Here is an 18,094-nt window from a genome sequence, read left to right as displayed (position 1 = left end):
AGTTATATCTCCCTCATGTATGAAGAGATTGATGTGGGAAGGGCAACACAGGAGGTGGCAGAAAATGTCAAAGTCCTGTAGTTTCTGCCAGCATCCATGTTCGTAACTGTGAAGCTCTGTTAACCCAGTGCTTCCATATAGGTTGCAGGTGGAGATACCAGAAGACACTGCTGATACCAGAGCATACTAGAAGGAGATGTGGGACTCATTTTCCTCTCTATGGCAGTCTCCCTTTGCCACAGACTGCAAGTGTTACTGTTTGTATACTTTTCCCTGAGAATTTCAAGGAAGGTGCCAACCTGTATGACCTGCATATATTCTGTATGGCTGCTTTGTACCAGATCTGTAGCTGATCTAGGCGAGTTGTAGTCGTTCTTAGTGCAAGGCTCTGCAGCAGGAAGGTCTGGCACAGCGCTTTGCTTGGAAAACACTGGGTTGTTAAAAGCTGCATCTGTCCATGACCTTGGTTTTGAATGCAATTGTCCACAGTTCCTAGTTCCTGATGTGGGTTGTCACACTTCATCACTAGGACATCTCCATCTCTATGCACAGAGCAACAAGAAAGACATCAGACTAGAGATGAATGATTTAATGGCCTGGCTGTGTGCACCCCCAGGCTTTCCTCTTACTTCCTTCATTAAGGCCAGAAGATGTTCAGGGTCCGAGCACAAGCACAAATTTAACCTGTTTGCTAACTAGGGGAGCTTTTTGTTTTGTCTGAGATAATGTTTCTCTCAATAAACCTGATATTAATAGGCAACCAGCACTAGGTGGGTCATAGCTCAGCCCTCTTTTTGTGCCTGGAAGCTCTCAGATGGCAACAGACTAGCTATCTCTCCCATGAGAAATGAAAAACAATAAAAGGAAAAGCAAAGAGAAAGGAAAATTATGGTCTGTCTTTTGTTAGACAAACCATATGTGAACTGACATTCACATGGCTTTAAAGATACTGGAAAATAAATATTATTTTATGGTGTTTGATAGGTCTTTGCTCTATCATATAAAATGCTCAGGGTAATCAGTTCCTATCCGTCAGTGTTGAAGGAATTTTGTGGACAGTTTGAGCGTTTTTTGTCAGAAATTCAGTTTACAATGCTGATTGCTGTGCTAAGCAACAAAGAAAGGACTGCAGATTAGCCGGTGCATTAAGCCTGTCCCTGAAGTACACCTGTGAGTAGTGAAAGGGTAATCAGGCAAGAAAAACCTTTCTGCTCTCCCAGACACCTTCAAACAAAGCACAAAATGTGTTGTCTTCTAATGCTGGTTGAGCAAAACTTCCCTCTGTAGACTTCTCAAACAGGGAAAGTACAAAGATTTACATGATGGAAATTGGTTAAGTTGGATGGAATCTGCATTGCAAATATTCTCACTCATAAATCACGTGAGTGATGATGACATGAGTGTGATGTTCATTGCTTATTAGTGCTGCTGATCTGCCTTGCAGTTCGCTTGTTAGAATCACCCTTAGATATCGCTGCTGTGCGCTGTACTCAAACATTGCAGAAATGATTGAGACATAGGCTGGAGACCAGTATATGAGAAATAAATTTAATCAAAAAATGTACCTTGGATACAAAGGAGATGATGTGGTGTACACTTCTAACATATCTGTAACAGGTTAGGTAATACTTGTGTACAAAAAGCAGCCGCGAAGTTGCTGATTTTCTTCATGTCTGTGAATTTATTGGAGAGGCTGTGTCTGCATTGAACTAGGTTTGCATGAAAAGAATATGTAAACATTTCTTTAAGGAGACTAATCACCCAGAAAGCTAAGGAGATTTTTAAATGTTAATATTAGCTTTAAGAGCCACTCTTAACTTCTTTTTTTCTAATCAAGTATTCTGTTTTCCAAAAATGACTTTTTCTCTTCTGTTTTTGCATCAGTGACCAATAAAAATGAGGTGGAATAGTTGGAAAATTAACAACATGCAGGAAGTGGTACATGTGTGTTAAAGACAAGCAGGAGTAGGGAAAAGCCCTCCTTCCTGTGTCTACCTTAAGTTCCAGTTAGGACGTATTGTTTGTAATGAGTTATAAAAGAATTTACAGGCAGTTGCACAACAGGTTGGATTGTTTTTTCTTTTTTTGGATATGCGGTTAGGTAAAGATCTGTGTTTAATGGGGGTGGGAACACAGGGAGAGAGATACAGCAACTTTAAATTGTTTGTTGTGTTTGTTTTAGATTGCAGCTCTTGAATTTTCATATGTTAAATATGGAACATGAAGGTGCTTTCAAATACTGTGTTTTACATCGAGAGCTGTAAAGGTTGGGAGTTCATGCGGTTAATGTGACTCACTTGACATTAGCTGTAAATAGTCATGCCGTTGTAATTTAATCATTTATGATCATCTGTTCGTAGCCTTAGATTTGTTTGGTCACAGCTAGGCAGTGCATTAAACAGTAGGAATATCTGAAAAATTAAAGCGTAGGAAGGGATAGAGAGAAATTATAAGGGAGGAAAACCAAAACTGAACAGAGAACAGAGAGGTACAGAGCCATGAGCTTTTCATTTTAAATTGGTTGCAAGCCTTCACTGATGAATGTATTCACCCATCCTGGGAGAAAAGGATGTCTGTTCCTTCAGTCTGTCTTCTGAAATTGCATCGAGTGGATGCCATTATTTCTGATTTTTTTTATTCATCTTTCACTTTTTATTTTGATCTCTTTGAGGTATTTTACTTGTGTTTTCTACAAAGCTCAAAGGTGCTTTAACTAAAAGAACTCAAATGGATGAGGTTCTTCTATTTCTCTTGTTTTCTGCTTTTCTTGTCTTTATCTGGCAGCATAATTAAGGAACCCTCCCATTTCTGAAAAGTTCTGTGCACCTCATGCAGATCCTGGAGCATATCATGTTGATACATGGTGAATAATGAGGTCCAAGCTCCAGATGAAGTGCAAAGGTTTTGGAGGACAGGACTATTTCATGTAGGGAACAAACTCCTTGTATTTACAAAAGTTACTTTATTTTTAGCTGCCAACCACAGTCTGAATCAAGAAAGATGGTGAAAATCTTAATAGCAAAATACAGTGAATGAGACTGTGGAGCTGATTTGTTCTTTGTGCAGTACTGTATCACTGCTACTCGCAGTGCTCTGGTCCAAAACTAAGAACTGCACTGCAGCAGAAAATGAGCATTCAGCACGACAGAACCTATGGGGTGAATACATGAAATTTTGGGCTATGTTACAGGGATGTTCAGTGCTTTAGAAACTTTTTTTTCTGTACAGATCCTTTTAAGTATTTATCTTTGTAAATATTGTTTTCTGGAATAGCTCATTACTGTGTTTATGCTAGTACCGAAGTACTCTGAGCATGTCCCTCTAATGTTTTTTATCAGTAGCACCAATTGGCAGAGGGAGTGCTAGTATAAGTAAAAAGAAAAAAAAATTAATCTTTTTAGCTCAGTGATTTTTCAGACTTCTTTGGCTTGTAGATATTTCTCTATTTTTCCAACAGAACTTGCTTTTCCTGGGCACTTTTTGTGGGTGGAACTGTAGTAGATGTAGCCCACAGTCCACTGTTTGCAAAGCTCTTTATTGGAGAGTGGAAGTGTCTAATTTATCTGGCTTAAGGCTGGAATTAATTGTTGAAGTTGGAGAAGATAAGGCTTGGTGCAAAAATTGAAAGATGGATAAGCAATAAGACAAAGGAGAAGTTTGGAAAAAGGCAATATTAGTCTGGAAGGAGTGTCCCTGAAAAGGTCAGCTAAATACTGAGCAGCAGTCTAAATGCAAATCAGATGTTAGGATTCATTAGGAAAGGAGCAGAGGATAAAAGAGAAGGCATTGTTGTGCCTGTCCATATATCCAAGCTTTTCCCATGTCTTGAACGTGAGTGTAGTTCTGCTCTCTCTCAAAAAAGATATGGCAGATATAATGGAACTGAAAAATATTCAAAGGAAAGCAGTGATTAAGGAAGTGATACAACTTCCATTGGAGATTCCTTTGTAAGGTATGGTCCTTCTGCCTGAGAAGAGGAGGCTGATGGGAGCTTTGAGATTACAAAACATGGGAGACAGAGGTTAAAAAAAGGTTTGGCACCCCCACACAACCACCAATACAGGTGCTAGGGTACATTAAGAGATTAAGATCAAGTTCAAAACAAACAAAAAGAGGTTGTTGCTCTTTGCACAGAGGACAGTAGATGCATGGAACTACTTCCTAAAGGATGTGTGGCTGCTGATAGCTTATCTAGCCTTAGAGGGAGGTGGGACAAGTTTGTGGAAGACAAATTCACTGAGGGTTACTAAGTAGAATCTGAGAAACCACATCTCTCAGGAAGTCACCAAGTTGAAAATAGTCGGATGCTGTGAGAGTTTTAAGGCGAAGTATTATATGTTTGCTGTGTTTTTACTCATCTTGAGACATCTGCTTACAGCCACTATTGGAGACAAGATACTAAGCCTTTGTTCTGACCTAGTGTGGCTGTTCTTATGTTTCTTAAGGGTTGCTTTGGAGCATGATATTAATATTTTGCTGAAGACCTTAGCATAAAAAGGAAAAGCCCAATAAGCAATTTTCTAATGTGAGGAGTAATATACCCGGTAATCACAGGATGTCTGTGAGCAAGCAGTGTGATATACACTTATAAAGAGAGCACAAGTGATCCAGAAAGCATAAGGTACTTCAAGTAGAGCCCAGAAGCATTCATGCAATTAAATAAATATCCAAAATATTATGTACCGCTCCAGTTGTCTGAATTCACACGCAGAAGGGACTACCAGGACAGTTATAGAAACTGAGTGTCTGTTTTACATAAAGCATGGACATTAATTCAGTTAAAGGAGGGGATGCCATTGCTGTGTATAAATGCATCATGGACAAAATGCCAGCAAGGGAAAAGAACTAATCAAGCTAAAGAACAATATTGGCACAAGAGCAAATATTTATAAACTGGCCATGTGTGAGTTTAGGCAGAAAACTGAGGGAATCTTTCTTGCCATTTGAGCACCAGAGATTTGCAGCAGTCTTCCAAGTGTAATGGGCTTAGAAATAGTGAAACTTTTAGGGGAAAAAAGGATGGGGATTCTCTCAATATTTAAACTTCTGTAGTTAAATGAAGCTTGTAGGAGAAGTCCAGGCAAGGGGTGCGGAACTCATCTGCTCCTTGGAGCTGCTCAAGGCCTCCAGCTGCGCCCTGTCGCCTGCTGCGAGGCTCTGCTGTCTGGTTTGTCTCAGCCAGATTTTGTGCTGTTACTTGGCCTTTCAGTGTTCCTGGCACTTCCTGACCATGCCCTTCCTGCTCCTTCAGATAGTGATTTGGATCTCATCCATCCTTCTGTTTTCTGATCATAGCCATCTTGTGAGATGCAAACACTTGCTTATTAGCCAAAAAAAAAGGCAGGGTAAGGTATGATGCAGATTTTGGGGTGTTTGTTTGCAAGACCAGAAAATAGAAACAGTGACAGCTGTTAACAGCTTGAAAAAAATTGTTTGTAGTGGTTCCTTACCAAATAAATGTTAAACCTTTCCCAGTTTTGCCTTATGTTCTCTTTTCCAAGCTGTTTATTAACAAAACTAGCAGTGATGATGACAGATTGGTTTTCCGCAAAGCCATGTGTGAAAGTATCTTTAAAAAGAATTACCCCTGGTAAAATTCCACTAAATATATTTTAATGCGTCATAACAAAACTTTACATCCCTGTATCACCATCAGCCAAGAAATTCCCATACTAGTACATGTATTTACATCATCCAGGCATTGTAAGAAAGGTAAATAGTATTCCTGTTGTAGCAACAGAGTAACTGAGGTACCTAATGAGTCTGTCTGAAGTCTCGCAGTAAAGTTGTCCTTGGTTATACTTTACTTCGTAGAATCATAGAACAGTTTGGGTTGGAAAGGACCTTCAAAGCTCATCTAGTTTAACCCCTGCCATGAGCAGGGACATCTTCACCCAGAGCCCTGTCCAGCCTGGCCTGGGATGTCTCCAGGGATGGTTCATCCACCACCTCTCTGGGCAACCTGGACCAGGCTCTCACCACCCTCAGTGTAATTTGTATCTATATCGTGCATGACATCCACAGAGAACATGGTCAGGACACCAAAAGAAGTCGTACTGTTCTCTGAACAAAATAGGACACGTTTTGTCTGGAGTGAGGGAAAAAGTGTTTTACTTGTATATGGTTAGTATGTAATCTCTTCATAAGTTTACAAGCTGTATAAGTTAACTTCTATTGTTTTGAAAGGTCTTTGTAGCTGAGTTTCTAATCTGAGCTTTAAACTTAGTGTAGCTTTGCAGTATTGCAGGGGAAATGGCCAGGACTTGGAAGGTAAATTGAAACCCACACTAATTCCGGTAGGGATTTGTTTTTCTCATCTGTTGAATGCATGAGCCCTTACACATCAGCAAGGAGAGATACTACTCTACTAAAACATGTTACAGGGTTGAAGAAGATGAAGGATTTGTGTCTTAGGAATCAGTATGGTTAGCATGTCAACAGTTTTATCTAAAATGTATTTCTAGTTGGATTATAGTTCCTTTTATTATTTATCTTTTACAAGAGGTAAGAAGTGAAAAACAAAACAGTAACAAAAAAGACCAAAATAATAACAACAGCAAAAATAACCCCAGCAAACCAAAAAGCAGCAACCAAAGGCAAGATCAGGACTCTACAGGAGTGTAGAAGTAGCAGGGAATGAGTGATGTAGCTGAACAGCACCCAGGAAAGCAAACATCCAGTGCTCCTGTCAGAGCACAGCATGATCGTTAAGGCTGGTGGATTCGGAGGACTTGGAGGAGCTCTAGGAAGAGGTCTGCTAGACAGTGAGGCAGAGAGCCCAGCCACTGTCCTTTCACAGGACACCTGTTGAACAAATGCCCCTTGGTGTAATCAATTAAGATGTGAAGCTGGAGGTGGTTTTTTTAGTGCTTAAATTTCACACACTTTTGTGTCTTTGAAATCAATTTATATATTTTATGAGTGATATCTAGGTGTGAATCTGGTGATCTGCACTTGACCTGTTAAGTTGATTGCTTTTCCAATTGTAAGCTGTTAGTTTCATTCACAAGCTTTTTGGAATCAGTGGAATATTAGTATTGCACAGACAGAATAACTCCGCGTTCTTTAGCATTCTGTAAGTAATGATTAGCTTGAGCAATGATTATTGTGGTTGTATGTAATGTGTGCCAAGTATCACAGTTGATTTATTCTTAGTGGTACATTAGGTAGATTTTAAAATGTTGACTACGTAGAGCTTTTAAAGCAATGTTCTTAGGCCCTCTACTGATCATTCTGGGAATGCAGAAGAGTGAACGCTGCCCTGCAGTATTAAAATGCTGGCAAAACGGGTCTTCTTGGAAAAGATAAATGTAGAGAGACTGGAACTAAGAACTGTCTTATTTAAAGAGGACTATTCCCTAGCATTATTTTTAGAAAACTCTAAGAAAACGAAACAACTATGACGACCACCACCACCAAAACCCACAACAAAATAACACAGTAAAGACAAGTTATCCAGTTTTGAGATAATGTAAAATAAAATCCATTAAAAGATCAAGTTTTCAAAAAGGCCCTATCTCAATGCCTTTTTTCCCTTATGTTTTAAAAATACCGATTTAAAATCTAGTGCATCCTGTACTCAGACTAGAACCATAACAAAGTTAAACCAAGGGCAAGTTCGTGATATTAATGCTTATCCAATCTTCTTTGAAGTTTTAAGAGTCAATTGAGGAGATCTTTTACAGCCAGGTAATCAGGAAATCTGAGTACAAGTATTTAGTTGATATGCTTAATTTTGAGAAGATGCTTGAAAGTGTCAAGTCTCAGAGCATTGCTTAGCACTCTGTCATTTTTAAATGTGGATATGTCAAGGAATGTTTTGCTATATTTTTCCAAGTATTTGATTATAACATGCGTTACTGAGTCTAGAGCCGTTTATTTGGAATTGATCAGTATCATCATATCTTTTTGTATACCATTGATTTTTGTCTATTGATATTTTGGTTCAGACAGTGCAATTACTGCACCACACTTCTGTATGCTTGCAGCTTCTTAAACCCTATTTAATAAGTCATGTCAGCTCTTTATTAGCTAATGTTTATTTACAGTGGTTTGAAAGTATGAAGTGTCAGGCAAAGCATCAGAACTGTCAGAGGTGGGCCGGTGCAAGAACATTACAAAACACTATGATGAGAAATGATACAGTACTGTATCGAAGTGAAATTATGGGGGGATTGTAGGAGAAAAAAAGTATCAGGATGGGCTTTATGCTTCTGAAATCTATGCTACTGATATTCTTATTACAAATATTTTCAAATTTATTTTTTTTTTAACAACCCACTTGACAATGTGTATCTGCATTAGCAGGGTACTAGTACAACATTTACTGCTTCGTCAACTTCCCTCCAGACTTCTTGTAATCTACTCACAGCACAGCTTCCTTCATCTTGCCTGAACCTTCTTTTTCATTGATGAAAAGGTGACCTCATCTCAACTAGGTTTGGGAGCGGTCCCTGGTGTATGGTCTCCCCAAATCTGTGCTACCCCAGACTCTGGGAAAGTCCATGTTGGCCTGATCCACACACAGATTGGTGGGAGTCAGACAGACAAGCTAGACAGCCTGGGCCAGTTGCTTGACACTTTGCTAGTGTAGATGTAGCTGTGCAGTCACTGAGCTTATTCGTTGGTGTTTTCCAGATTCCTACTGCTTTTTTCCGTTATGTCATGGACTGCTTGTTGCAAACCAAATTGGCAGCTCTTGTCTGATTTGTCTCATAATAGAAGAGGGATAAAGGTGCATGACCGTGAAATTCAATAGCAGATAAATTCTTTAAAAAATCATTAGTTTCTGACCTAATAACAGAGTCCTGATATGCCTCAGTACTCACAGATAAGTGAATAGCATGCTTGTCAAAATAAAAACACATGAAAAATGGTAAGACAGGAAGAAATTAGGAAAGTATGTATGATAACTAGGTTTGCCTTTCTTATTGCATTGGAAGGCACTTGAACACCAGTATGCTCCAGAGGGTTGGAGACACACACAAGATGCCCACAGGGAAGTTTTTTGTGAAGTGTTTTTCTTGGTAAAGAAACCAATAACAGTGAGTTTTGCAAAGGCTTTGTACTTTATTGCTGAGTGTGTCCTTAACAGCAGAACTTGTCATTTTGAGTTCACTGCTCTTTAGCTCTCTTTCATTTTCACTTCTTCTTCTTTTCTTTTCTTGTTTTTCCTCTTAATTTTATTTCCTTAGATCTAACTGGCTAAAACCGTGCTGTGGGAGACGAGCAGCTGTGTGGCAGGTATTTTTGCTCAGTGCAAGTCTCAACAGTTTCCTGGTAGCCTGTGTAGTATTGGTGGTGATTCTTCTGACTCTGGAACTCCTAATAGATATAAAGCTTCTCCAGTGTGAGTAGGAGGAATTTTTTGTTTTGTTTTGTTTTGTTTTGTTTTAATTTTTATGAAATAAAGGCTTAACTTGCTGGGAGGTTTTTGAAAGGGGGAGGATGGTGGGGCTCTTTTTTTTTTCCCAATCATTTAAATGATTACTAGGCTAGCTAAGAAATGTGTTATTGTGGAACCCTGGTATAGTGAAGTCAGTCTCTTCCGTATTTTGCTGACCAAATTCAGTATAGGACAAATTTTCAAAGGACAAAAGCTGAGCGTACATGCAGAGATCCACACATACTGCCATTAGTGCTTGAAATGGTTTGTCCTTTACAGATACATTCTGTAAACACAGAAAAAAGATCTTTTGTTCATCATTAATCTTTTATACTTTTCACATGCACGTGAATAGATAGAAGTTATGAAATTCCTAGAGTATTTGATGCTGTCTCTATTATTCTACTGAAGTGGGTAGGAATTGGAATGATGATTTTTTATCTTGTAATGATGGTAGATATTTTCATTCTACTTTGCTAATACACTGGGAGTCAAACAATAGGTTAAATGGAGTTTTGTTTTATCTGAATTCACTCTACACAGGTTCCACAGTGGAAATTTTAATGCTGTCATTTTACTTCTTAATGAATCCTTTTTTTTTCTTCCCCTATTGAACTTTTCCTCCATTCCTTTTTTTTTTTTTAAAAAATCCTTTTATTGCTTTTATGCAACAAAGCTGATATGAACACAAGTGCCCCCTGCATTCTCCCCTGTGATAACTGTTGAAAAGCAGCCTCTAGCATCTCTGTAGCATCTTAGATATGTTGAAATGGCAGTGATGGGGTTCAGACAATCCCGTGAATGCAAGAATACGTAGCATAAAAGAGTCATGGTCTGGTATCCTCTATGGCAACTTTAAACTGAGTAAACAAACTTTTTATTCTGTTGAAGTCCTTTTATTTTTGTGATTAATCAATTTGTATAAGTGGAGTTAGTTTTCGCTGTAAAAATTTAAGTGTATTGCAACTGTATTAAGATTACTTTAGGGAACATTATTGCTAATTGCTGTCTTTCCACACTGTTGCTCACCTTTTACACCCCTGGCTGTCTGTGCTTCGCACATTGTTCTGAACGTGGCCGCTCAGTTACAGTTGTTATTTTCTGCAGTCTCTGGTGATTCATCATTTTGGATAAGGAAGCTCAGAATTCGGACAAGTCTGATGCCTTCAAAAAGAGTCAGGAATGCTAATTATAAGACCTTAAAAATTGAATTAGGAAGAAGCTTTCAACATTATTTATTGAGGTGCCACATCTTTCTGTTTATGTACAGAAATGTCACTTTCTTTAGAGCCAAAGAGTTTTAAAACTGTTTCTGTTGATTTATCTCAGAATTTTAATGCAGTTTTGGAGACTCTCCTCTGGAAGCACCTGCTTTCTTTACATTTACTTTCTGAAGAATCTTCTAAAGATAGCTTTATTTTCGGGATCATTCCTCCTCTTCATGTCTAGTGCATGTGATACTCTTGAAAGCTCTGCAGCTATCACCTTGTGTGTCACCTATAGGTGTGTGGTTGAACTGGGTAATCACTGTTCAGAAGCCATCCCTGCCTGGATGGATTTTGTCAGCAGCCGAGAAGGGACCCATTCTGCTCTGTGTCGCTACTTTGCATTTTCACTAATGCATAAACCCATCAGGCTTCTTGACTTTGTGAAGTTGAATACCTTCTATTTTGTTTTAAATCAGACAAGGGCTATCTCGGTGGGGCTGATATAAGTATTGCAGCTGTATCATATGAGGAATATGTGTCACTTACCTTAAGGTTTTAAAAAGCCATTAGGCTATAATTATATTTTTCAAAAATGTAATTACAGTTTTCAATGATTCCTTATTCAGTATGAAATCAACCAGTGCATTAGGATATGTTGCAGCACATCACTGCCAATTTTGTTCATAATAATAACTGCTAATCCACATTATAGACTATAATTACTTAGGAAGCCTCTTTTTTTTTTCCCTCCCATACATAAAACTGTCAGTGTCAGTAATGGAGGCCACATTTGCAAATATGTAGGTCACACATGTGAAAAGGACAGACCTTTTAGAGTATTTTAGCACAAAGCGTATTCATGCCAGAATTAGAAACACCAGAAAGCAGGGGACATATGATAGGTCTTCTATTATAGGCCTCTGCCCTATAATCAGCTTTTTTAGTCCTATATTCAAAGCTCTTCACATGCATTAACAAAATAACATCTCAATACCTTGTGATGTTTTGCAAATGCAGAAATAGATGTGTATTAAGTCACTTGCATGCCATTTCAAAAAAAGAGGGTCATGGCAAGTTCCAACCCCCACTCCTCAGAAATACAGACCATGCAGTCTCTTCCATGTCTTTGGTAGCTTTGGTGGAAAGCAACCCAGGAAATCTTCTTAGTATTGCCCTCCTGCAAAAAGCTGCAGCAGTTGTGTCTGCAAAAGGCTTCAGGCTTTCCTGAGAGCTGTGAAGCTGCACTCCTGTCCATGTGGCTGCTGGAGCAGGGCCCTGCCGGAGCACATGCACGGCTGAGCAAAGAAAATGCCCATTGCGGTGCAGCAGGGCCTGGGCAAGGACGGGCTCGGGGTTTGCCCAAAGCACGCAGTGAGCATCTGCGGCTGCTCCTTGCAGCAGCAGTCTGGTTTGTATCTGCCAGGAAATCATCAGCAACAACACCATCAACAAAAAGCAAGCGCTGGTGGTACAAGCTTCTCTAGTGGCCACTCAGGGTTTATCAGGACGTATCCTTCATTCCTCCTCTCCTGGATGGACATTTTGAGATGTCAAAGGGCTGGAGAGGGGGGAGGAGGTAGACTAAGTTGGGCCATACTCTACATTTTATACTGAGCTACCTTTATGACTAAAAAGCATCCCAGATTTGCATTCACTTCTTCCCCGTAGCACCAGACAAGCAAACTGTGAAATAAAGCAGAACTTTCTTGCTTTTAGCTACAATTTTGGGGAAAAAAAAAATGTTATGAGTAAAACAAATGTGAAATTCTGTTCCAGCTAAAAGTAGAAGCTGAGTAGCTTAAGTGCTTTGCCTCAAACTGAATGCCAGTGATGTAGCCGAACCACCACAGAGCAGGGATGAGCACGTCTTGGAGAAGATCCTTCTCTTGTTTTTATAGCTTTACGCTGCATTTTTGAATGGAAGTGTCGTGAAGAGGCAAATACCCAGATTCAGTGTGTAGGCTAGTGATTCAGCTCTCATACAAAAGCTTCTTGCTTGGAAGGCTTTTTCAAATTTCCTGTTTTACTGGCAATTGAATAGCATGCTGTCTGGCAGCGTGTCCAGCACTCTGCTGCAGTTGGTGCAGCGTCAGAAATTGATTTTCTTCCCAGATTCGTGGCTGCTATCTCTTTTTTGTCCACTAAGGGGCAGCTGGAGCCTTGTGTGTCAATCGACAGCTGTTGGAAAAATAGCTTACAAATAGATCCCATTCCGTGTGCTCTATGCGACCCTAAAAAGAGAGTATCTTGAGAAAGATGAATATATTTTGCCCAGTTGTTTCATCGTTAAGCAGTTCCTCTGCCCCAGGTGAGCCTCAGCTGTGAGACACTGTTCCAGTGGCACCCACACTAACAGCTTGCTTTATATACTTCATTACTTCTCTCCCCTTCCCATTTTAATCAGTTTTAATTTTAAAATAAGATACTTCATTTAGTGCATGTTATCTATGTTCTTAGGACTTAGTTAATTCCACTACAGTCTTGCATCTCTATGCACACAGTCATTGATTGCCTTAAACTTTGTTATTACACAGTAATTCTTTGAAACTGCGAGACCGCACAGACTATTTTAATCTGTCTGCTCTGAGGACAGTTAACTTGAAAATACCCTGAAGTAGAGAGAGATTTCTTTCTCTTCATTCCTTTATTCCAAATTTGAGAGCATGTGACCATCAGAGTAGTTGTCAGGTGCTGGACCCTTTCAGCTTTCTGCCTTGTTTTGTCAGCAATGAAGGGAACTTTGATCACAGAATTTCAGTTGAAGTTACTTATTAAAGAATCCTCCAGATTTCAAGAGATTAATTTAAGCCCATACAGACAACCCATATCATAGAGCTTCGTCTGTAGTCTTGCAGCATGCTCATTGTCTGAGTTTATTTCATTTTACTTACAAGCAAAGTAAATTGAATCAAATGAAAGCCTGATTTAATGCCAGCAAGTGTCCGTGCAAGGCTTCAGGACTCTGGAGAATCATGCTTCTAATGAATCCAGATAGGTTTTCCTGAGTGTTCCTGCTAGTTGGTTCCTGAAAGGACTTTTGTTCACTTTGAAAATGAAATAACTACCTCAACAATCCGCATGCATAAGGAATACCTATATGTGTGCAGAATCCTGAATTTTGATAAATTACCATTATAACTTACTCTTTACAGACTTCTTTTCATGGAGGAGTTTGAAATGAAGTGAATGTTAGTGATTTTATTGGTCACTTTCTGAAAAAGAGAGCTTACAAATGAGATTGTGTCTTAAGCAATTACTTTAAACTGGAATTTTATTTCATTTACTGTAACTTTATTGAGTGTTTTCATAGAAACTTGCTTAAAGACAAAGCTGTCCATATGACAGCCACGTTTCCTGAAACAGACTGTACAAAAATAGTCACATTATATTTGTCGTACAGATTAGAATTGTTGATATTTCACAAACTGCTTAAAATTAATATATTAAGATATTATCTTATTAACAATGACATTGGTTCTTTCTGTTGCTTCTCTCACTGTGGTTTTCCTAGAGTTAAACTTGGCTCTGAGAGGAATGGGATCCTGAGCCAGTCATGACTAGTCATGCCACATCCAGAGAGCTATACAAAAGTCTGCCTACATAAGTTATTTCTTTAGATGATAGAAATACATTTGGAGGTCCAGTTTTAGCACTAGTTTTTAAGTACCTGTTCAAGACTATTATGATCTTCTGAGCTGAATTGTCACAGACCAAATACAAGGAATGATGTGGGCATAGTAGAGCATTCCGTTTCCTTACAGAATTCTAACTCTGGATTTTTAGGTATACAGGATTTAATCACACATCTTGTATTAAAGCAGTGTGTGGAGTGGGAGCATGAAGCATCAAAACCCTGAACAGTGCATGTCATTGCTTCCCAGCAGCCTGACCTGTACCAGCACCAGTGAGCAGCTGCTGTGGCTGCAGACACGCTGGCCTGAATTAGGGTGAGCAGCTCACAGGCCTTGGGCTTCCATCTCCCATTGCAGTCATCCTCTTTCTGGTAGTTTCATCACAAAATTTAAGAAAGCAAGCTTTACCCATATGTAAGTTGTAGCAGTACTAATTATATTAAATATAAGTTGCATTCTGCTACTGTAATGATGTTTCATTGTATTGTGTTAATTGCAGTTTCAAGTGCTTCACAGTTTGCAGGAGTAATTCACTGGATCAGCCTAGTCATCCTGTCTGTTTTCTTTTCAGAGGTATGTATAATCAAAGTCTCTCACCACATACAGAACTGCAAAGTATTTTTAAACTTTCACTGGGATTAGCAAGAATTTGACAGTGAATAAATATAGGACAGTGTACTTTAAAAAAAAAAAAAAGTAAGTAAAAAGGAAAAAGATTAATAATTGCCATTCCTACTCAGCAAACCAAAAAATCTTCTTTAGATTAGTGCTGTTTGCCAACTGCCTATAATTGGCAAGGAAACATGGAAGATACTGTCTAACAAATTATAACTGGGAAACTACAAAAAGAAATACTCATCTCTGAATCACTACAGGCACAGGGCAGGACTAGTTTTGTCCATTTGTTTTCACAGAAACCTTATCAGTGCCACTGGGTATAAGAATAAGATATAATATTCAGGAATAAAGGTCCACAGAGGTTTTTTGCAAAAAGATCTGTTTCAAGAATACCTTATCTCACAATTTAGGTAGGTAGTTTAGATGTTCTAAGTTGCTGCATATAGACATACTAAGAGAATGAAACAAATGGTGAATTTCTTTGCAAAACTTGGTATGAATGTATGCATTGGAAAAAGCTGTAGTCATGATAAAACAAATGACCAAATTGGGATAATCTGTTACAGTTTTGAACTTTATTCCAAAAAGAAGTCATTGGTATTGAGACATCTAGGCTACTCTTGAAATACCCCAAAATATTTTTAAGGCTATATTTGTGTTGAAGTCATATTTACTATATGATACCACTGCTTATTTCCATGGTTCTATTAATGAAATACACTTATTTATGTATAATACTTTGTATTTCTATTTTGTATTTGTATGCGTAGCAGTCTGGTGTTGCCAGGCTGTCAGTGTTTACTTTCCGAAAGGATTCCTTGAGAACAGGCAGGGGTCTCAAGACTGCTTTTACATCTTAGCCTCCTGGTGCTGCACTTGCACAAAGAGATACGATTACTATCCTCATCCTTTGACGGTGATTGTGGGTTGTAGGATACATGTAAACTGACTGAAAAATATCTCTAAACAATTAAAAAATTTTCAGAGTCTTTCCTTTGTGAATTGCACATCCTAATTTTTGAAGACTTGGGTTTGCTAGATGGAGTCCATTCCCTGTAAAGAAATACTTTCCCCTCTCCCCCAGAATCTTTCTTCAGTGGGGATTAGTACCCTGGAGCTTCTCAACAGGATCAGCTTGTTACTCTGATGCTGTGACATGGCTGCACTTGCACCCTCGCCTGATCTTCATCACTTTGTGGAGCTTGTTTCACAAAAAACTTCTCCTGTGGTCCTTAGTTCTCTTCCGCTGGGGTGTGGTCTCAAGTTCAGTTCTTGCACAGGCAGTTGTTGGGTAGTTTGTTGTGGCAGTGCATACAGATCCTCAAGGCTGGTACTCATCTGTCTCAAGGAAGAAATTACTTGTTGCAGTTCTGCGGAGACAGAGTGCCCACGTAAGTAGATGAGCTGGTTCAGAAGTCATTGGAAAGTCATTGTTGTTTTGCAGGAAAACAACAGCAGAAATAGTTCAGAGAAGCAAAACTGGTTGTGTTGACTCAACTGTCCTCATGTTGGATCTGTGTTGGCTTTTTTCCTCCTCTTTGTATTAGGTATTTGGAACTACTTTTCTTTATCTCCTTGCTGTTCTCTTTTATTACAAACCTCTTACCACTCACATTGTTTCTGTCTTCTGAAGTATCTTCCTTCACCTATTTGATTATGGTTTGAATCTGCACCAAAGAAAAACAAGGCCACAAGTCACCCATGTAAGGTGTACCAAGGAGGGTAAATTTTTGGATTTTGGTTCATTTGGCAGCTCAGACCCCTTGACTGGATTAAAGCAACAGAAGTGGTTCCACAGAGCAACTGGATGTGCTTCAAAGACCACGGATCTGGAGGGGAATGCAGGAGGACCTTTCCTACTGGATTTGCTGAGGTTGTCCTCGTGACGAGTTGGTTTAATGAGCAACAGCACATCTGCTTGTGTTGAAATGTGTCTCGTGAGAGGAAAAACAGAGGGTCTCATTTTTTGTTATCCAAATAAAAAACTTTGATTTTTTTCAGAGGTTATGAAATACTGAAGAAGTTGCAGATCATGTTATTTTTTTCCATCTATCTTAATTTTATTTATTCTTTTGGTGCTTTCAGGAGACTTTTTTGCGCTTTGATTCACAATACCAGTCAGCTGTCTTTGTTTGGAATTATTTGTTGAGAAGATAGTATGTTACAGTGAGATTTTGCTGTCTGTGACTATTCATGCCAGGATGATTTTCCAGAGATGAGCAGGTTTAATTACTTTTCTTGGATATAATAGGCAACTGCTGGGAGTTGATTAGTCCTTGAGTCAGCGCCTTTGTCCTCAAAGCAAGGATTCGGAGTTTCTGGTATTCAGAAAGGGTTGTTTCCACAACAGGTACCATGTCCTCACTTTGGATGTTTATTGTTTATTCTGTAGTTTGGTTCCCTTTAGTTGTAAGTGTGGATACGCAATTTACACAATTCTTCAGAAAGGCCTCAACTTAGACTTAGGGAACAAATAATACCAAGTTGTAAAAGACTTGTTAAAAACCAGAAAACTTTCAGCACAAAACCTGAGTGTTTTGGAAAAATATGATTGATTAAAAGCTGGTGCTATAAAGGCATTGCAAGTAATTACAGTCCTATCATGTTGGAGTTAAACAGGCACTGGTTTTCTGCTTGGCTAAAATGAAGGGCACAAACATGCCAGCAGCTGGCAAATGCCAGTAGAACAGCTGCCAACAAAATTAAATAGAGACTCTCACAGCATATTCTTGCTCCCTCTATGCTTATGCTATAGCCACAAGCCTTAAAGGAATTTATTGCACTCTGTTAATTTTATAGTGTTTGTCACTGCCTGTGACTTTCCAACACTAAAATATCCTTATTCAAGTCAAGTGCACATCAGCTCTTTTTGCTTTTTTCCAAGTATTTGAGCAGGATTTACTAGCGGTGATGATAGTGTGTGTTTGTCTCTGTTTACAAACATAACTGTGATTTGTCTGTGCACCAAGTGTTACCCAGATGTTAAGACAGAAGAGAAAGACACTGGGGGTGAAACACCAGTACCAACAGCAAGGCAAGGCTGGGGTTACACCCCGTCAAGAGGGCAAATTCAGCCTTGGTAATAACTGTCTGAGTAAAGGAAGATGGGGAATGTCACAGTGGTTTGGTAAGTGGATTGGAGTCTGCTTCTATTTTAATAGGCTTATCACATTTGATTCTGTGGCTGTTCAGTTCCACTTTTCAACCAAGATTGATGAGACTGCGTGCAAGAATAGAGTTCTTTGATATTA

The 18,094-nt window shown here is 39.0% G+C and overlaps 1 protein-coding gene across 1 annotated transcript in view; it reads left to right on the top strand.

The window, feature by feature from the left end:
- The window catches only part of TMEM266 (transmembrane protein 266), a 95,928-nt gene that overhangs the window by 39,768 nt on the left and 38,066 nt on the right, over positions 1–18,094 (top strand). The window contains exons 7-8 of the mRNA XM_080351339.1: positions 9,195–9,349; positions 14,725–14,798. Coding sequence (XP_080207465.1) covers positions 9,195–9,349; positions 14,725–14,798 — 229 coding nt within the window. The remainder of the gene's footprint in view (positions 1–9,194; positions 9,350–14,724; positions 14,799–18,094) is intronic.

This window comes from Nesoenas mayeri, assembly GCF_963082525.1.
Source record: "Nesoenas mayeri genome assembly, chromosome: 11".
Lineage (NCBI taxonomy): Eukaryota > Metazoa > Chordata > Aves > Columbiformes > Columbidae > Nesoenas > Nesoenas mayeri.
Note: the sequence above shows the minus strand (reverse complement) of the source record. Positions and strands in the feature narration are given on the sequence as shown.